The following is a 23,201-nucleotide window of genomic DNA, read 5'->3' on the forward strand; positions in this document are numbered from 1 at the left end:
GAAATAAACAGTATGAAACGAAGCACATTCGACTTGTGAAATTTGTCACGTGTCTAATAATAGGGCATAATAAGGCAAAATTCCAATCCATTAATATATACAAATAAATAAAATTGATTTTTCTTTCTATGTAAAAATACATTTTCTAAGTAAATATCGCTCTTCGCAAGTTAACAAAACAACCATTATCTTAATTTCCATACGTCTACCTATCTATTTACTAGGATAATATTCAATCTTCAATATATATTTTGTAATCTAAATAATTCACGGTATCGTATATTCTTTATTTCACAGATATGTTGTTTCTATAGCAGTTTAATTTACGTACAAAAGTGTCATTATGTTTAATTTACGTATGTATGTGTGTGTGATATTAATGAAAATCTATTTTAAATTTTTTTTGGAATATATTCGAAAATAATTAACGTAATTAAAGTTAAAATTTTTAGAGTTTAAGACTTTTGAATTGACGTTATGACACATATTTAATGCAAGTCGGATCGCGGGATGAATCAAGTGTTTAATATAAAATATAAAATAGTTTCACTTTAATTTTAAGTAATATAAACATAGTACTAATGTCGTTTGAAACGATCACGAGGTCGTTTCTAAATTGTTTACTTGAAATCTCCTTACAACTGTTATTTTAGTTAAGTAATATATTTCACGTATTATTATATATTTATCACGTATATGTATCGATTTGTTTCCTTCCAAACACGTTTTAAATTCTATCACTTAAGGATCCGTCAGTGGGGATATTGTCCGATGTTCACGTAAGTGAATATGGAGGAAAGTGGCGTTGAAAGTGTCAACTATAACGAGGTAGCCAGTCTGCCATGTCAGATACGTAACACGATAAATTTACATATTGACGACGCCAACAATTCCACGCCTACTATGACACATTCATACACGGTTCCGGGAATAAATGTATTCATTGTTAACAATATAATTTCCTTGTTCGTAACTATTTTAAATGCCGAGAGCAATTAGTACAAGGTTACCGCAAATAGCGGCGTTTTCATAGATTATTATCTGAGGGAGGCAACAATCGGGTGCAAGGTATGACGTAATCGCCAATACCGGCGCGAATTAACCCCTAATGGTTTCAACTGCGAACAACGTTTCGAAAACATAATCTTTATATTTATAAATCTATTTGATATATACATGTATTTATATAGAATTAAATTAAATTATATGAGTTGTATAGAATGTAAAATGACCACCTACATATGTTCGTTCTGCATGACATTTAAAACATGAACAGAAGAGGAACTTATGAATTATTAGAATTAGTCTTGGTGGTAGGGGTTTATGCGAGTCCGTCTGAGTAGGTACCACCCACTCATCAGATATTCTATTGCCAATATCAGTACTCAGTATTGCTGTGATCCATTGTAACTCTAGAGACATCTTACTTCCCAAGGTTGGCGATGTAAGGTATGGTTTATATTTCTTACAGCGTCTATGTCTATCGTGATCATGGGCGATCGTGAGTATTTACCAATTGGTCAATTTGCCTGTCCGCCTAAATCATTAAAAATAATCGAAACTATTATCTTGTACGAAATGAAAAGTCATGCTTAAATTATAAATGCATTTTACGATAACACAAATTAGACACACTCATTTGTTTTTTTTTTGTATTTTAGAACACTCATGATTAATGAGAACATTATTCATAACAATTCGCCTCGCATGTACATGAACAATAGTAGTACTACACATTTATTTTCTAATAGCGACGAGACTAACCTGTTGCCATACATGGTATGGAAAGCGATGGGCCACCAATGCGGCAGCAATAGTATGTGCGGTGGGTAGAAGCAGACCGAAAGCGGCTGCAACTGGCGCGCCTACTGGTAATAGCGCGTAGGCAGCGAAAACAGCCCAGACTACGTGGGCCGCGCCTTCCGCCGCCGCTCCAGGGTTCCAAGCGGGCAACGTAGCGGCTAAAGCCGTGCCGCCACCCGCGAGAGCAAGCCAGCAAGCGCGCGGTAAGCGCCTTTCCGGTGCCACACTGCTGGCTCGCCCGCACCACCATGCGAGCCCGCCACATAGCACGGCGTGCGCGCTTAACACGCCCACCTAACAGAATAGTTATTTGTCATATCGAAAATCTGAATAGTAAGTAGCTTTCGAAAAAAAAAACATATTATGTATTTTTTCCTACATAGTGTCCACTTGAAAAAAGAAAAAAAGAACACGTGTTTTAGAACTACATATTTATAATAAAATAATTTATACCTGTGGCGCTCTCCGCCAACCTCTCGTGGCATCGACGCCTGCGAGCGCAGCAGCGAGCACGGCCCAGAGTGCAAGTGCGTAACCCACTGAGGAGCGCTGTAGCTTGCACGCGTAGCGAGCATACAGCTCCTCTAGTTCAGCGGATTCGAAGCGGCGGCGCGCGAGCAACCGCGCCAGCGGCCCGCGCGCCGACATCGCCTTTACTGCGTGATCCATGCTCCGGTTCGTCGTCTCACCTCGCCTGCGCACCCTCACGTACCTCCCTCCGCCTCATCTGAACAAAGCGAATTTTCAGAAATTAATTAATATATAATCGATCATTTCACTCATAGCTATTATGACTAATTGACAAGACAAGTCCCTTTGGAAATAAGGCTGCAATCGCAAGCAATAAAAAAACTCGTCTTCGCCAATCAGTCGTCACTGGAATCCATTATTACGTAAGTTTTTTCATCAATCATTAATTTTTATATCAATGAAGTTAGTATAATGAATTTAGTATGATAAATCACCCTTACTTATATAATATTAGACTTTTTTACATTAACAACAATATCGACTTGATGGAAAAAGTGAAAATAAAATGAAACGAAGTAAGTGACTATTTACATTTATGTGATTGAGATTTGTTTCATTTATTTCTATAGTTGCAATATTTATTAAATAGCAACTTACTGTATTTGTATAAATAATATATACATACATAATTATTAATGATATTTATAAGTTGATCATTGGTATTGTGGTAACTATACACCTACAGATCGCGATAAATAGTTAGCTTAGTCTTTTCATGAATTTTGATTACAAATCGGAGTTAGGATGTTAGCAGTGTTTCTCATACTACAAAAAGCACTAGCAGTGCATTTGTGTAAGAAATCACTTCATAGCTCACCCATGAAATGTTGACAATCGAATTAAGGCGATACGCCATTTTGATACATGTATTCTATAATTTTATGATTATTATAGCCAATGTCGCATTTCTCATTTTGACATTTCACGCTCTTGTTCTGAAGTGAGTTTCGAATTTCTTCTAACAGAATACCTCAACTGAAATCTCTTTAGTCGTGTTGGTTTGCCGTCCCATTGGCCTAGTAGAGTGAATGGAGAGCACCTGTACCCACACGTGTGGACTTTAATATCGCAAATGGCAAATCTTTTAGAGGAGACTTTATAAGGCGTTATAATGTCAAGTAGCATTTATCCGAAACTTCGATTAAGTTTATATTAAGAAATCATCATCTTATGATCGTTATAATTTAATGTATGAACTAACACCAGTAAATGTTATATTAAGGTTCACGAAATTAAATAGTAGTAAATATATGAAAATAAAACTCATCCCAAAAGACCAGTCCAATACAAAGGTACAAAGTAAAACACCGATTACTTAATGAAACTCACTTAAAATTAATACTGTTCTATAATATTTCTGTTAAAATGATTAAATGCAGGAAAACACATGTTGATAATAATCATTTGATAACAAAAACTTTATATTATACTTGTCAACGCGATAAAATAACTTCAAAGTCTAAATCCAAAACTAAATAATTATTTATAACGAAATTATAAGATTATGTTTATTTACATTACGTTGGCATTATTTATATTGATTTTTTTATAAATGTTAAGATTTTACAATAAGAATTATTTCTAAGCAGTAAACTTTAGCAGTGACGTAATAAAGATAAACTATAGACGTCATAATAAATACGTCAAATAAATCATTTAAAGCATTTAGATACGACTGTTATTGTTCTCCTATACTATAAAAATATTCCGTTTCCCAACACACACAATTAAAATATAAATATATATCTTTATAAAAGAGTATAAATCTTAAATATTTATAATATTTCCAATGTAACGGTCAATATAACCGGGTGCCATAATCGGACGTTATGACACACTTAGCGTGTAATAGACTACCACTGAGGGCAGTAACAAGTATATAAAACTTTTGCTCATTTCTGTGTAGAAAATAGTAAAAGTTAAAGGAGTAGTAGAAAAACAGGTAGGATATCATTCCTTATTATATATTATTTATTTTTAGTCAAAATTTGAAAAATTTTAGTTTGTTACTGAATCAACGCACAGCCGAAACTGTGACAGGATTTTGAAAGATTTTATTTATTACTTTACGTCTCCTAAATTCAACTTCATTTAAGTCGTCTTCCGTTTTCGATATTAAAAAGAAAAATTTTCGCGACGTCTAGTAAAAAACCGGTTTCTGATAAGTCTTAAATCAAAACAACGAATAAAAAACCTATTAATAGAACTCCTTCATTAACGAAACGCTTTTCAAAACCATATTAATAAATTTAAACGCGAGTAAACTTCTGATTCAAATAAACGTGTTTTCATTGCTACTGTAAAAAAAAGGTTGCTTTTCTCTTTGTGAATTTAAAACTACGCCGAGCGTTTGAGCAGTTATTTGTATGTTAAACGCACCACGGAACTGCGCTGCGACCAGCCCGGCAGCTTGCTCTTCAGTAAGAACAATATTTTTTATGTCCCATGCGAATACTAAAAATATGGTACGAATACGACAAAGCACGAATATTTAATCTACAAAAACGTTTATGGAAATCGGTTTTGAAAGAGATTAAATTTAACCACTTATCGTGGGCGTAATTATTATTTGTTATTACATACATAACTAATAAAATTGCTCGTCAAATATAGAAGTTACATAACGATTTGTTCATTGGTCTATCACAATTATTAATATACAGAGCCATATACCTTACAGTATCTCATTTCACCCTTAATTATACGTCGAGCAGAGATAGCCCAGTCGTTAGAACTCGAAGATAACTATTTCAAACCCGTGAAAGCGCCACTGAATTTATAGTGTTTAATTGTCCTCGAGGTCGGCTGTGAAGGAAAACTTTGAATGGAATACATATACATAAGTCGGATGAATGTCTGCCACATGAGTATTGACCTCCAAATCAATAAACTCCAAAAGATTCTCCACAAAAGAGGAGTTAGCACTGTTACATTAATTTATACTAATCTATACTAATATTATAAATGCGAAAGTAACTCTGCTTCTCAGTCGGTTGTTCTTTCACCAAACCATTTAAACGAATTTGATTAAATTGCGTATGAAGAAAGATTGAGCTCCAGGAAGCACATAGGCTTCTTTATGCCTAACACGTCAGATGTTAGTCACAAAAAACAACAACCATCCCCAAAACGCGGACCAATCCGCGGGCGGCAACTAATATATTAATAGTTAAAAAGTGTATTTGTTAAGGTTCTTCTTTCAAGCAGCAAAGAGGTAACGGATCGGCATGATTTTTGGATTGGCTTGGAGATACTTCCTTGACTGAAAAGTAACTAAAGCTATCTTTTAACTTGAATAAATCCATGGTAACGGATGTCGCAGGGATAAAGTCGAGCGTCATAATGTCCGACTTATATTAAAAATGTAACAGTAACTATCTATATCCATTTATTACTTCATCACGATTAAACCACGTGTAAATGTGGTCTAAGACCATTTAAAAGATATAAGCAGAAAATTTACTATAAAAATAAACAAGACACGGATGAAGTTGCAAAGAATAGCTAGTTCAAAATATAAAATGCAACAAACACCATTCCTATATTTTTTTATAAAGACCTATACAATAAATTATAGTCCATTTTACAAACATAAGTGCGGTTCTGTATATTCCCCGAAAATCAGTACATTTTGTAGGTTAAGCTGTAGATGAACCCTTAGTACTTTTTAGCGTTGTAACTATTGATGCGAACGATGTCTCAGACAGACAATTGTTTGATTAATACGTTACGTGCAATTAAAAATGAAAAGCGTGAAGTATAACATCACAGTGTAAAACCGTGTAACGACAAAGCGATTTCAATGATCGAATAAATATTAATTTAAAACGAAACCAACGCTATCGAAATTAATTAGCTTTAAACACTTAAATATTACACAAATAATGATTTGTAGATATATCTTGTGTGTCGCTCCCTTCATAAATTATTACTATTGTAACAAATGTGTATTTAAATTACTATCTTGTATTATAACTTTATGAAAGGAAATCTTTGAGACATAATAGTAATATAATACTTGCTATAATTCACAAGTCAAAACAGCTTACCTCTCTTTGAAATGCCAACTTCATTGTATTCGCATTTAAAGAGGAGGAAGATCAAAAGCGAATCATCTAAGCAATTCGTTCGTTGTGACATTTCGTTGCAAATCGCTGGCGCTGGTGGTGGGATAACCAGAAGAGGGGAGAGGGGGTCACGGTCGCCGGGTCAATAAACCCAGTAGGCATCGCGGTAGACGAATGAAACTCGGAACGCAGAGCGCCGCGGCGCCATTCGACGCACCCACTGCACTACTATGAAAAAATTCAGCCTTTCAAAACAACCACACAAACGCAGCCTTTTACCATACCCTCCGCCAGGTACTCGCAGATTCACGCTCGTATCATCCTTTGTAACGGACTACCTATATTAGGTGCATTTATATCTGTATGCAGTAGCATCTGCCGATTGATTTTCACAAATAAAGATAAGCAATTTTTATGTTTATGCGTTTCGTTGATTGTGGTAATATTTAGTGAACTGACATTTGATAAAATTATTAATTATTATGTCATTAAAATTTCTATTATAAAGGTGCAACATGTGACACGTCAATTGAAATAAAATGTTTAACTATTAGAGACATAATAAAAAAATTATCACAGTAAATTAAAAATACAATTGACTGTCCTTGTTATTGTAATGTAATTCTTGTTTGAAATAATACTATAATTTGCCTAAGACGAAAAAAAAAACATTGAATGTCAATAAAACATTGTATACATCTATAAGCCTGTTACTATGATCGTATTAATGAAGCACTAGAAACAATTGCATTCGTAGCTCTCTGTAATGCAATCAATTCAAATGTCATCGTTATAATAATAATTTAATTAATGGATCAATTTTAGATGACTATATAGTAAAACAAGACTCATCAGTCGAATGGTAATTACGAAAAGATAGCTATTAACACCTTCGCCATCGACATCGATGATGCGTGTGTGTATACGTGATGCAAATGTGTGTTGTGTGTGTGATTATGTCGCGTATAAATAATTCGTAAACAAATATATCACTTTCAAATAATCTAAATCATTAATTCTTGTTATAAATCTTAATTACGTTACGTTAAAATTAATTCGATCATGAAATATTCGTATTTGTAATAGAACTATACAAAGTAAACACTGCATAGTAGACCTTCAGCTTGAAACCCTGTGGGATGTCTATATACTTCTTCATTATTCTGCCTTTAAATCAGAAAATAAGTTAATATAAGGTAGTATCACGAATTTCGCCAAAGTAAAAGGGCAATACATCTTAATAGTGGAGCTGCTTAAACATCTGTCAACAGCGCACAGCCGGCCGGAGACGGCAAAAATAGACTGTCACCTCGAAATATGAATAAATAGCGGGCTATTTACAACAACACCGCATGTACAACACAGACGCCGTACTCTGTTATAATTTATCACGCAAAATCTCTCCGCCTACTTATTTCAGCTATTTGACACTGAATTAAATTTACCCACCCGCTCGTAATTTTTATGACATCCAGAGCGTTCGGCCGACCGAGACGCCGTACTTTCGTATTAAAATACAACGATACAAGTCCGCCTACCAGTTTTGACACACAACGAAGACTATGACATTGATTTTTATTGTGTAAAGTTGACTCGTTAAAGAATGGAGCCATAAAAACAATATAAAGAACAGGTTGATAAATTAAGCAACTATACGTCGCAAGCTGTTCTCCGTGAAGATCACAATCATCGCGGTTTCGTAGATTTTTATCAATAGCTATGGCAAACAATGTGAGTAAAATAAAAAAAAAATAACATATTCAGTATATTTAAAAATATTTTATTATGTAGGTTAATTTTACAGAATATTAAATTATAATTATTATATAATTATAATGTGTCAGTACATAGTAGTAGTAAAATATTAATTAAACAATTTATACTCCACTTACAGATATAAAATGTACAATGGTAAAAAAACTTATCTCACAATTCATCAAGTCACTTTGAAAAAGAAGTAATTTTTAGTTAGTAATAAAGACCAAGGCGTCGTCGACAGCTTCTTTGTTTGATGAAAACTATTTTTCACGTTGACTGTAATTTTCTTTCAAAACATTACATTCTGGTCAAAATATCGTTAAATTGAACGTACTATCTCATAAAAGTATTTTGTTGGTGCCTTCACTCTTGAGTTTCCAATCAAAACCAATTTGATTTTTAGGTCATATAAAAAAACTAATTAAAAGGTCGTAAAGTATAAAACGTGTCATAGATTTTGCGTCGGCGGTGAAAATGAAAAGAAAAACCGTTTAAAAGTACTATTATGAATATCAGCCTAACACATGACTGCCTACTGACCTATTTTCATTTAACACTGAAACCTCACTCTAATTACAAGAATTCTATACAAAATCCAGTTATAATTTTATCTGAAAAGCACAAGCTATGCAAATTAAAATGAGAAACCTCTTAAGCATAATTGTGTTTACGCGCGAAACGACAAACACCTATTTTGACTAATAAATTTGTTTATTTACAAAAAACTGAATAAAACTAAATGTTTTATTATTTAAAAATCATTTATCGTTAAAGTGTATTATTCTATATAAGATTATTTAAATAATAAACATACATGCATTTGTATTCATCGGATTTCATGTTTACGACATTTAAATAAAAATATTATTTAACGAAGTTGTTATTTTAAACATTGGTATATACTCGTTATATATTTGAAGAACATTTTCGAAGTGAACATTACAATTCGTGCGTCGTCGAGCGCGGTATAAAAACCGTTGCTTTTTTCCCTAAATTGATATCTGATTTCGCTCGCATATAGCAATAATATGTATAGTATGCATAATGTGCATATACATCGTACATAGCTGAACTTACATTTTCGATAATCTTCACCCCACTTTTCGCCACATCGGCAACTAGACCTAGACCTTATTAGAGGTAGTCGGCAGGGTTTAACAAGTTTTTCTTTATCGTCGCTGTTTGTTTATCTTCTAAATGTGTCTATATTACCAAAAAAACATATGCCTATATATTAGGTAAATATTATAAATATGTATATACTTAATAAAACTCTGGCTTCGTCGTTACCAGCATCTGACTAGTGTGAACAGAAAAGAGGATCCAATTTAAATATGGATCCGTCACCCGACGAGTGGGTTCGGGTCTTTTGTTGTCGGTTAGTCTCAATAAAATGCAGAACGATTGGCTTTGGTGTATTTCGATTTCGAAAATATTTGTGTATTACAAGGAATTCGTCAAAATCGCATTAGCTTGTTATAGCAATAAGAAGTTTGTTTAACAATAATATTATCCAAATTTAAGGATAAAAATATTAAATACGTTAAAAACCGTCCCGATCACACAAAGGTACATAAGGACCTAATATACAACCCTCCTCTTGAATCACTCTGTTTATTTATGAATACTACATCAATTGTATAGTCTATAAGATATGTGCGTACAGACGGCATGAAGCTTTATTTTATACTTTGTAGAGATATACGTGTAGTCTAACTTTTTATTACCTAAATTAAGTTAATTAATTATTGCAAATTCCCAAATGGGCTTTTACATTTCGCCTCTGTGAGCATGTCACGCTGTTTTGTTTGGACTCAAGTCAAAACGTTACGGAAGTACGGGTCGTGGCCAAGGGCGGCTATTCCCGAACGATCAAACATTACTGAAACCCTGATTTCCCCAACTAATGCCGCGATGCAACGAATATATAAATTCAAGTTCACACGCGATAACCCTTAACAAAATAAAACAACGCATATTAATAACGTAATTATGTCGAATCACCATGACTAATATACCGGTCTAACTGTACGTAATGTAGGTAAGGTGTAAGAACTTTATTTTCCGATTTCAGAATAATGTCAATTAAATTAAATTATTATTTTAAATGAAAAAAAAACAGTATTTATACTATAACAAACTTACGTAACCACCAGGTGGCCCATTGGCCACCAACTATTGGCACTGCCAACCTATTAGATCTTTTTTCAATGTAGAGATTATTTATTATGATTCATCGAGAGATTAATTCTTTGACTACTTGTAAGAAAAGGATAATTACATAAGTGTACATATTATTACCATTTTCTCAGTCAAAGAGAAAATAAAACTATTAATATTAACTTGAGACAGTAATAATATAGATTAGTAATATTTTAAAGATGTTTTCGGAATACTCGGAGGAGCTACAAATAATTTACGAATAATGAATTTAAACAAGGTAACTAGGGTTAGTCCTCCTGGACTACGGGCTTCAAAGAGGTAATTAAACATGACGGGCGGATGTACCGGTTATTCGTACTAAAATATACAGGGACTCCGTCACGACTTCGTAATCTGGTTAACTAATTTTAAAATTAATTTCATAAAGCTTCCTCAAAAATAGGGCTTTTACTTTAATGACAACTAGCGGGATCAACGCTTTGTTGCTTATAATAATTATCCAGGCACAATTACTTAATATCATATTATTATCATCATTATTTAAATGAGACCATTTTATTTAATCTCCTCAGTAATAACATAATAAAGTGTAAATCCATTATAAGCAGTATTAATACGGCCACAGAGCAAACTCTGTAAAATAAATAAAACAAAACGAACACGAGAAATATCGGAAGTCTGAAGTTTTGTTAAGTCTACTTATTTGTTTTCTGAACCGAATATTTTTCGAGAGTTTGAAAAAACAAAATCTATGAAATTCAAAAAGATTAAGCTAGCCTTCGGTAAACGAAAGAGACCAAACGGAGGAGAAAACTAAGCAGTCATATATGAAACTAAGACGGTGGGATATGAACGATATTTTACGAGGGATATTGCAATACCTATATATGTATAATATAGATGTATAGGTATAGATAGGTTTTATATTACTGGAGTCAAATTGTGAGTCACGAATATGATTTCTTGCGAACCGATTGGACATTTTCTAGAGCGTTTACGTAATGTTTCTCTTCACGGTTACATTTTTTCATTAAATAATATTAAAGTAGATGACACGAATGCATGGCAATTCTTTAAAAAAATATACGCATGTTTATATAACTAACGACTTCATAAAAATTAAGTATTCAATAAGTTGAATAGTTTCATTGAATCGCAAATCCAATTCTCTGGACAGCACATACGAACCAGACAGCACTGTTATAGCACGGAAAGATAAATCTTTAAAATAGTTTGATTTATAATGTAATAAATAAATACTCAATAACATTTTCTCAGTCAAAACATACAAAAGAATATTACGTAATAGTATGTTATAAGCACCAAAATGAATCTGCTCGTGGCAGCAGGAAATAATCCTTCTATCTATAATGCAATCTATACTTCAATAGATCAACGGAATTTATTTAAAATATTTAAACGCCTACACGTAAATCGATTACAGGAAACAGCATTATTTTGTACATTCGAATAAAACCAGTGCAAGCTTTAACAAATTGAATTCTATTAGATTAATAAGATAACTTTATGAGAAATTAATGACTTTTTTTTTTGTTTTTAAGTATAAAATGTATTAAAGTATGAAAAGTATTAAAAATTAGATTCTTATAGCGTGATTATATGCTAGTACAAAATTCTCCAATAATTCCTTTAAAGAAATAATTATTACGGACCGCATAAGGTCTGATTTTTATATTTTAACATGCAAAACCAATATAAAAAGTCTGAATCTTAAATGTATGCTAAATTAGTATGTTTTAACCGTCAATATTATTACGCAGTAGACAAAAGGTGTGAACATTTTCTGATTTACTTATTACGTTCGCATTGCATTTATTATATCTGAATGTTATAAATATAAAGTAATTGATTTTTCACGCTCGACTTTAAAACACGGAATAATAAAATAAAAAATTTACGAATTTGACGACTTACAAAAAAATGCCCATAAACCATATAAAGGAAACTCAAAGATCGCATATGAACATTTTGACTTCAAAAAACCTAACCTTAGCCATAAAAAACCGGCTAAACTTGAAGTTTATTGCTTCAAACATCAACGTACGAATTCGTATTAAAAAAAAAAGCAGACATCAAAATAATAAACCTTCGTTGTACAAAATATTATATAGTTTTAGTTACGAATATAAGACCTCAATACATATTAAAAAAAGACTAGTTAAAGAATATTTTTTACGCAGGTCTCGTAATAGATATGCATTTGTCCTTGTCCCGGTCTGAGGCTGCCTTAATCACCATCTTCAATAGCCAAGCAGAATCTACTGCTTGACCTATGTGTATTCCAAAATGCACCAAAGTTCTCAGTTCACCTTCCTTATTAATCGGATCCCGCCACCTTCTTCGAGCGGTTCTACTCCTATGCCAAATTTCATTACGATCGGTTCAGGGTTTAGCCGTGATGAGGTAACAACAAGAGTTAATTTAAAATATATATTCTGATTTTACTTTAAACTATGTACAACTCAATTATTATTGATTTAATAAAAGTATCCTTTGTAATAAACTTAATTAGTATCGCAGTCTGATTGGATAATAATCATCGAAAGTCACAATCTTTTGCATTTATTATATTTAAAAGTTGAATACATTCCCAAATAAAGATTTACCGTTACGAAGCCTTGGTTATTATTAACGTATTAATGTTTATATCGCAAATATGAATGGTAATCGATAGTCGTTACGTTTTATCTAAATTATTTAAGAAATGGGGCAAGGACGCAGTGATACCCAAATATGTAAAAAAAACGAGGTAAACGTTCATATTAAAAATATTATTTTCATATTTAAATTAATATTCACGAATCATATTGCTCTTAATACTGTTTCAGAGTATATTGATTATTAATTGAACTTTATTATAATAATAAATATAATAAAAGCTATAACAACGACTTATCGATCATAAATTACATAACATTATAATTTAACTGCTTTTGACATTAACCATCGCTGTAATATAATATAATTATTAATTATATAAGAATAATATGTTACATATATAACACCAATTATTTTATATTTGGCTTTGATTCTTAGATATATATTATAATGTATTAAATGACTGACCTGATACCCAATAGCTTTACCAAAGCGTTCGCGCTTAAGTGTAAACAATTTGAACATCTATTTTCCACATATCGTGTACAATTTATATCCAATATATTGAAAATACACGTCACAGTTATGTTATCCGTATATAATTTCTCAGTAGTGATCTAAATTTAGAAAGCAGTTAGTATTACGCTCCTTTGCTTCGGAAAGCACGCAAAGCGTGAGGATGATTGGACTTCTCCTTAAGATTTAATGTCGTGGTCAAAATTCTGTCAGGAGCACGCCTCGGGTGCAAGACCGACTCAAATGGCAGGACGATCTATTATGCTATCTTTTGATCTCGTGTGACGCATATATTACTATTTACAAAATAAGAAAAATATATTTATTTTACAATTCAGAAGATAATTAATAAACGGGTACACCCTATCCACATATTATCAGTGTTGTTATAACATTGAATAAGATAAAACAATCCGTAACAATTAGTGAGGTATCCGAAAACTATTACGAGTGATAAAAGTAAACTTATCGTGCTTCCGTTCTTTGATATCGCAAATGACAGAATTACTTTTCTTGGCAACGAATTCTACAAATACAGTAACGATTAATCAATATGTGATGCCAAGATTGACGATTGATGTGGTGATTAAGGAGAAAGGAAACTTACACCCGTGTTATTTTTAGAATCGCCTTACCTTACTTGTTAATACAAACGAGAGTGTCGTGGGACACTAACCCACCCGGTTGGAATCAAGCTGCTTTCGATATATATCATAATATCATTATATAATAAATAAAAGACACAAATAAACGACTTTTAATAATAAATAAACGACAGTGACAACATTGTTATTAAAAATAATAATCATCATTATATAGAATAAAACAAAGTCGCTTACCGCTGTCTGTCCCTGAGTATGCTTTGATATTTAAAATTACACAACGGATTTTGATACGGTTTTTCTCAATAGACAGATAGATTCAAGAGGAAGGTTTATATGTATAATAGGTACATGCACAATATATCAGAGAAACACTGATAATTTTAGAGGTTTCTAAAACGATGTCATTTTTTTGCGCTTATATTGCAAACGCTGCCTGAACCCTACAAAATAGATTAAAATAATGTACTACAGTATTGTACACCTTAAAAGGTCTTCAAAAAAGTCCGCGATGGTATATGTTTATCTCTTAAGGATAACCCACAATAAAAAAAATTATCATATACTTACGAGAAATAATGGCTTGTTTTTGAAGCGATTTTAAGCAATACAGCATTAATCGTTATCAAATTAAGTAACATAAATACATTGTGTATTTAATATAGATCAATATGACCCTATTATATATTACAGCATGTAATTTTAATGAATATTTTTAAAGATATATCAGATTTAAAATGCAGGGACATAGCGGTTTGTATTGTCTAATGACAAAAAAGCTGTTAAATTTATAAGGCATTATGTAGTATATTTAGTGTCAACATTGCATCCGTGCGAAGACGGGAATGGTCGCTAGTATTATATAAAACCGTGCAAAATAGAAAAATATAGAGAGAAAGAGAGGGAAAGATTGGAAGGCTTTTACCTTACGTGTCCATTTCTGCCACTATAGTAAGGCGAGTACGAGAACTTTAGTTGAAAAAAGCGGCCAATGATAATAACTTTACTTGAATGACATAAATATATCTTTTAATACAATATTAACAATGTCAAGAATCACTAGTCCTGTCCCATTATGTGAAGCTTAAACTAGCAAACAAGTGGCAAACAATAGCCCGAGGAGTTGGTACCAAACCCATGACTTTCACAACTCCAGGCGGCTTTAAATGCCATTAAGCTATCGATGTATGAAACTAATATTTAAATACATAATTGTTAAAATGGTATGAAAATACACGTCTTAAGCGATTTATTTTAAAAATGAGATGAACCCACCCACACAAACTCGTCTTGGAATGGACATACAATAAACAACTTGTATATATTATTATTAACGTATTAGTGTTATTTTATATGTTTGTATTTTTTTTTCATGCATAAGTTTGAGATTGGCAAATATCAAAGTCAGAAAATGAATATGATTCTGTCATAGCGTACAGAAAATACATATATTATGTTACGTATAAATGAAAAACTGAAACTATTAAACTTTTTAAGTATGTAATTATTTATAGTATATTTATTATACATAATTAAATAATGTAGCATAGAGGAGCGTTGCGGGCGTAATTGGTGGGCCAAGATACGTAAAACCATATTAAATCGTAACGCGTAGATCCTTAGTCCAAAATAATCCGGGTCAGTTGGGTTAGCAAACAACGCATATCAGGAAACATAGACAAATTACTTTACAAAACACAACGAGAATTTCGCAATCCGAGTCACAATGTCAATAAATGATTGACAAGCTTATGAAATGTAAAAGTGCTGCCATTTATTTGATGAAACGATTACCCATATGTCATCATATAATATCAATCAGCGATTATTATTATTTATCTCTTTTTCAATGTATAACAATAATTTAAACAATTTATATTCTAAATATTGTAGCAGTAAAGTTCACTATCGCTTTTTAGAATTATCACAGGTACCAAATACAATCCTATTTCATAGACTGGCAACATTCACGATTTTCCGATTTCAAAAAATTGAGCATACCGACGACTTAATTATAATATATTATTTTAAAATATGTATTCTTATGTTGCACAAAGAAATTACACTTATTTTTTTATATTATACGGCAAATTTTTAATATTATAAGCCTTTTGTCTATTACCGTAATTACACCGTAATTTACACTTCTACTTGGTTTATGACGCTACATATGATTACGGATTTATATTTATTTTGACTAAACTATCGATAAATCGTATTTAAAAGTAAAAATGCTGAAATATAACCAATGTCAATGTTTTAGAAAAATAAACCGAGAATATTTAAGTACTTTTGTCACCCTTTACAAGTCAAAGTCAGTTTAATATACTAAATATGTTTGCTCTCTTAAGACTTCGCCTTGAGTATAAAAGAAAACATTCTGCTTTGTGTTTATATTTTCTGATTCTACTATAAAGTGAGAACAACATGAGTACCCTTTATGTTCCTGTGATTGTGCTGAATGCTGCAATGTCAATAACATAGAAAAAAACAATGTCTTATACAGTTTGGCGTTCACCGTTTTGAAAACATTTTATCAAAAAGTCTTTAACAACTATACTGGTACTTATATAAGTTTTAGTAATATAGACAATTTGACGACTTTATAAGGTTTCTAAGTTTGGTTAGGAAACCCTTGAAATGAAAATTTTATTTTGACGAATTTCCAAAGAACTGAGAATTAAACGAAATTTATAATATTATCTATAGCGTATTCCAATAGATGAAGAAATAAACAAAAACAAACCTTAGATTTGCTTATTTCATGCGATTCGCTAATAGCTTAGCTATGTTACACACCACTAACGGTTCTTGATTAATGTGTCTTAATATATATAAGTACAACAGTATTCCTTGGTAAATACATAAATTAATCTTAATTTTTTCGTTTCGATAAGACCATAGTCGACGTTCAGAACTCCATAATGAATATCATAGATTATTCCAGCTCTCGACCATTAATATCGCGATGTAATTTTTTTTTATTTTGGCTTTTGTCCTCTAGTGGTTGAAATAGACTATAAAAAGAATCTATAATTATTTCTATGCATATAAGAAAGCAAAAGTCAAGCGCTTACGAAATGGCTTTTTGTATTTTACAAAGTGTATAAATTAATGTACATCAAGAAATTTAAAATAATATAAAATATTCTACTAATTAGATAGTTAAGTCGTCTATTAATTAAAAAGAAACAAAATTAATTATTATATTCTCTTAAGCTACCCGAGCTTAATTGCGACGGATAACGAGTATAAAAAAAATGAAAGCTTGTTATCTTGTACTCGACTTTGGTCTCCTTTCGCATGAATTTCGTAATTTATCCTTTTTAGAGTTCCGTGTATTATCAAGGAGTTCCCATCCAGCCTTTTGTGATTGGAGTGTTATCAATATAATTTAAATACATTTATAGAAATTGTATGCTTCTAGGATACAACTGATAACCAAATTCTTTTATTTATTATATATTTAAATATTTCTAACATCTATAATAAACTCAATTTGAGCTAATTTGAGGATTTTCTCAAACATGCTGCTTTCCTCGAGGAAGATCAAATAATACAAATTTATTTGAATAGTAACGTATTTATGCCGCTTTCGTTTGCACTAAGTACAAATTTAAATTAATATTTTTAATATTTTTGTGAAACCTTTCATGACCTAACCAGACTCCCGCTAAATAGTTTCATAAAAGAAATTATATTTAATTAAAGAACTGCACAATCCAATCTAACTTATCAAGTATTACACTTGTAAAATCCTAATCAAAATTATTTTTCAATAGAAAGCAGTAATTAGATAATTTCAATAATTAGTAACAAAAGTAAACCCTAAGGTTAACGTAACCGGGGAGACAAATGAAGGGAAACCATAAGATTTACCGAGTGAAACAAAAAAATGTATTGTTCATAATGTTTTTCAAGGTAACCAAGTTATAGAGGTCAGCGTGAGATTGTGAACGATATTCAAGATGGTACAATTTGCTTTACGATAAACCTTTACCAATAAGTGCTATTCAAACAATGACGCCTTTACCTTAATGATGTTTATAAACCTGACTGCATGTATATATTTCTTTATGTATTGATTTTTCTTATTCTGTGACATCGTGTTATATGTATATAAGGAACTTGTCGAGGTCTTGTGAGGTCGACCTCTCAAATTGACACTTCGAAATATTAAAATTTGTCCTTTAAGTAAAAAATGCTTTAATCGATCTTTGTAATCCGACGCAAAGCTTTCCTTATACAGTGCCAAGCCAGCACAAGTCTGACGCAACTATTTGTGGTAGCTGCATATCGTTTAGAAATTCTTTAACAGTTTTACAGTTAAAATATATTCATTAAATTTTTACTTGTATTGAACTGATCAAAATGTATGAAGCCTGTGTTCATGTTATTCAAAGTCTTCCCGTGTGCGAGTTATTGGCGGAACAGGAAACTAGTTATAAGCGTTAAGGACATTGATGCTTAAAATAGCTTACTCAACATATGTATATATGAATGTTTATAATTAATAATATACTTCCACTGTTACCTTAATACATAGTAATACAATGTAATTAATTTGATAGCAGAGAGCAATTATAGAATTTCATGGCGATTCTTGTTAGTAAAATCTGCATTCCGAACCGGTGGTAAAACTATATTTTATCTTGAATATATTTTTAAATTCAAAACTAATAGTAAGAGCATACTTAAATAAAAGCCATTTTAACACAAATTTTATTAAACGAATGAACTGAAACTTAGGTCGTGTTATGTAAATAAAAATGACTTCTACTCCAAGTCAAAATCTATAACATATTTTCAAGCATCGTGTATCATATCCAAACACAAAAACTTTCGCATTTATAGTAATTTACTTAACACTGTAAACACGAAGAAATATTCCAGATAAATGCTATAAAATTAAATGTATTTTTCAGCGGCTGTAGTCGCATTGGTTGCATGTCGCGACGACTCGCGTCTGACGTAATCCTCTTTGGAATTTCAACAAAACAAGACCGTTTTGAAGAGCTATTATTTTATCGTCCTAAATTAAAGCAATTAATGCTATACATAAAAAAAAAATCCCTGGCCATTTTGAACAAATTGCTTCATTATATTCATTGAAATATATAATAAGGCAAGAATCGATATGACATTGGATACATTAGCAAAATTTTGGAGGAGCACAGATTCATCACGTGCATAGCTAGCGCAACTGTAAGTAAAACATCGCGGTGAAACCTGCATATAACGAATTATGTTTTATCACGTGTATCGATCAACCTGCACAGCAACTAACGTGGAAAATAAAGTTTCAAACTTCTTCCAAAGAGAAGAGGTTTATGGCCAGCCGTGAGCAGCTGAGGTTATTCGTCATTTAATATAATAGATGACGTATTTATTTTAAATGTATCTAACTATCGAACTCAAGGAATTATATCATACTATATATTTGTTTATATAACGAAGATTTTTTTCTTTAGATTTTTTACTAAGAACGGTTTGTTTCAATTGATTTTGTCGTTCAACATGAAGTTTGGTCGTTTTACGTAATGTGCAACATAAAACTCCAGACCAAATGTTCCTCAATATAAATGATTACCTTGAGTATTAAGAAAATAATTATAATTAACTATTTTAAAATTGTAATTATAACCTATCCTAACGAGCTCTGTACACGATTTCATTCGATTAATTAAAACTGGAATAGTTTTATTTTAATTTCATTAATTAGACAATGTTATAAAGGGGAAGTTTTATTTGTTTGTTTGTTCTCTCAAAGACTATTATTTATATTGTCTTCGTGAAGACTAGACATAATCCTAAAAACGACGATATCTCTGATTTCCTTTGTATACGTCGTTATCTCAATTATCTAATATCTATCATATCTCATCAATCCAAATGCATGTAAATATACCAACCGAATGCCTGATGGGATTTGTCGTTGGAAACATCTTAGAAGTCACCCAATTTTCCTCCAATGTTAGTTTTTTTTTTGAGCTGCCCTTAGGTTTTTTGAATACCATTAGGATATTTGTCGCCGTGATATGATTATTTTTATTATTAACTTATTATAGTATGGAACTTTTACGGCTAGTTCCACGTTTATAAATAGAATAAAAATACTTTCCATCCTCGTTTTTATATTACGAAATAACGAATTTCCAACCAAACATTCACTTGTTCGTTTTTTAACCCTTATGAGAAATATGTTGAAAAATATTTCGTATGTGCTCACCTACGTTCATACATAAAGAACTCATGTACAATATTGTTTGATTCTTGACCCGTTTGTTTGGGATGTACGATTTATGTCAGACAGACAGTAAAGTGTGTCAATGTTAGAGTTTTATTATTCGACTATGAGTAGTTAGAATTATGAGTTATCTTAGAAATAATATATATATATGTGTTAGTAACATTTGTTGTTTTTCTTTAATCTGTTATCACTAACCTTAATTCTTTCCGTCCTTAATTCTGTATTTTTCAAATAATCGTGTTAAAAATGTATTTAAAGTATTAACGGTCTTTGGCATGATAGAAATAAATGTTTTCCTCAAATAAGTAAATTTATTATGATTTCTTATCTGTCAAGCAAGTTTATTCTGCGATCATTCTGAGGACAACAATCGCTAGTACAGCAAGATTACACATTAATGGTTTTACGTTTTGTTTGGTGTTTTGGTTTTACAAAAACGCGACTAACTTAACAATGTAATTTTTTTTTCGAACTACAAATAAATGATTAAACAGAAGAAAACATTTATAACTAACGTATTTCAATAAATATGATGAACATTTTGGATGCACTTAATTACCACGTGATATTTTTATATAGAATCAAATAAATTATCGACTAGACGTATTCGATTCTTAGTAAAAATATTTATTTTTTAAATATCGAGAATTTAAATACCTACTAAATAATATTTATGACGTTTTTTACTATATTTCTTAATAACCCGTTTCAAATATATAGTGATTATGTTTTGTTCCGCAGCCCGTTAGATAAGACTCGTGAAGTTGCGATCAAAATCACTGACATCATCCCATTGGCCAATGACTTCACCGATCGTGCGTTACGGTTCTTACTTATAATTCTACTGATAACTTAGTATAGTAAACCATTATATACATACTTATGTATATATATTTTTTTTTTCACTTTTAACTTGTTTTTAAATATTTTCAAGGACGAGTAAATGATCCACCTGATGGTAAGAGTTCAACATCGCCTATAGATTTGGTCGTTACAAATGTTAACCATTCCTTACAACACCAATGCGCCACCAACTTTAGGAACTAAGATGGTATGTCCCTTGTGCCGGCAGTTTCGCTGGCTCTCATTCTTCAAACGAGAACTTAATAATGTTGAAGAATGCGTGATGAATGAATGGTACCTACCCAGGCATACATTAAGTTGTTACGTGTAATTTATTCTTGCTTCAAGATAATAAGTCAACGGGAAGTATCCTTTAAGTTTTGATTTTCTTGCGAATGTCGAAACATGAGGCAAACGGGGCATATACGGCTGTATCTTTTAATTACGGTGACTTAAGTTTGATTTTTTCAAAATTATATCCAATTGAGAAAATGTGGCTTTTTTCTACTAAGCTAGAACTACATGTAGTTGGAATTACGTAAGTATTTAATTTTAAGGAATAAATTTCTACATATCTTAGTTGAAGTTCTTCTTTGTGTCTATTTTAAGCCGGTGACGGTAGTACACTCACTTGTAATTGACTTGTAAAAGACATATTTTACAATGCTTGTAAGATGCGACTCGGATACAGTATATTTGATTTTGTATTGATTAATATAAACAACTAACAAATAAGCGGACGTTTTATGTCAATTTTATGTCAACGATCGATACTGCAAATGATAAATTACACTGAAAACTTTTCAAGCCCTACACTACTTTACTGTTCAATGACACGTTATGTGTATTATTTAATAATTCCTATTCAAATATTCATTTTTAGGAATGAATTTTTTGAGGTTTTTGACTTGTATCAAAAACAGAAATAGGTCTTTTCTTTTTTTAAAATTTTATGAGCATCTAATGGTACATAGAGAATTAGTCAACGTTTAGTATTTTAGAAATTAAACGCATTTGTTTACATTGTACTACCAGCTATGGTATCTAAGCTGTGCCTTTATATCTGTAAATTATACTGGCTCTCTTAATAAAATTGGAAACGCATATAGTCAATATACTAAGAAAAACATATCAATCATGAACGGTGAGCGGTAACCTATACAGAGTTTCTACAGCGAGTCATATCAGTAAGATTAATAGGCTAGCATTGCGATAGCAGAACACATCATAACTGGTGCATTTCCCTCGACCTTATAGTTATATACCATAAGAACAATTCATACATTCATCGTAACACACATATGATATTGGCCCCGTACCATTTTTAATAAAGTTAGTAGATTCCGAGACCCATTGTCTGCCGTCTGGCCTAATATCAAATTACCTACACGTCTTGCCAAAGAAGCATGACCTATCAACTAATCGAATATAACCAATATTGATACTTTACCCGAAGACATTTAATATATAATTTATTCCTATTTAAATTCATGCCTATGGCCTATACTAATAAGTTTATTTATGTATTGTTGTTAGTTCGAATTAGTAGAAAATTTAGCAAAATATTTAATTTGAAACTAGGTAGGTAAACAAATTAGTGTTTTTATATGCATTCATTTCATGTAGGTATATCCCGTATTGGAAGTAATACAAAGTATTTTTATTGCCTGACTGCGTATTGCTTGCTTGACTGTTGCATATTGCTTTAAAATTGTTGTTAGGTTATGTTTTCTTGAATATTTACTAATATCATATAGTTCACAAAATATTTGATATCATTTAAATAAAACAGAATATAATTGTTTTTCAAAGTTACTTTAAATTTCAATGAATAACAACATTAGGTTATTTTAAAGATAGGAACGATAAAACAAAGATACTTTAATCCTAACTTTACCTCTTTTTAAGCAGTTACGATTGGATGTAGTAGGTAAAAACATAAATTAAAAAGTTGAGCTGTTTCGTAACCGGATTTATTTGAAAATCTTTGTTTAGGAAAGAAACCGACTTTACTAAGTATTTTCTAGTATATACTAATGTTGATCTTAT

At 31.4% G+C, this 23,201-nt stretch overlaps 1 protein-coding gene across 2 annotated transcripts in view; it reads right to left on the reverse strand.

The window, feature by feature from the left end:
* Positions 1-23,201, reverse strand: part of LOC125064950 (Ca(2+)/calmodulin-responsive adenylate cyclase) — an 89,372-nt gene that overhangs the window by 65,797 nt on the left and 374 nt on the right. For both annotated transcript variants that reach the window (XM_047672277.1, XM_047672278.1), the window contains exons 2-3: positions 2,257-2,530; positions 1,765-2,097 (exon numbers count right to left, since the gene is read on the reverse strand). In XM_047672277.1, coding sequence (XP_047528233.1) covers positions 1,765-2,097; positions 2,257-2,472 — 549 coding nt within the window. In that variant the 5' untranslated portion in view covers positions 2,473-2,530. The remainder of the gene's footprint in view (positions 1-1,764; positions 2,098-2,256; positions 2,531-23,201) is intronic.

Source organism: Vanessa atalanta, chromosome 6, assembly GCF_905147765.1.
Source record: "Vanessa atalanta chromosome 6, ilVanAtal1.2, whole genome shotgun sequence".
In the NCBI taxonomy this organism is placed as follows: Eukaryota; Metazoa; Arthropoda; class Insecta; order Lepidoptera; family Nymphalidae; genus Vanessa; species Vanessa atalanta.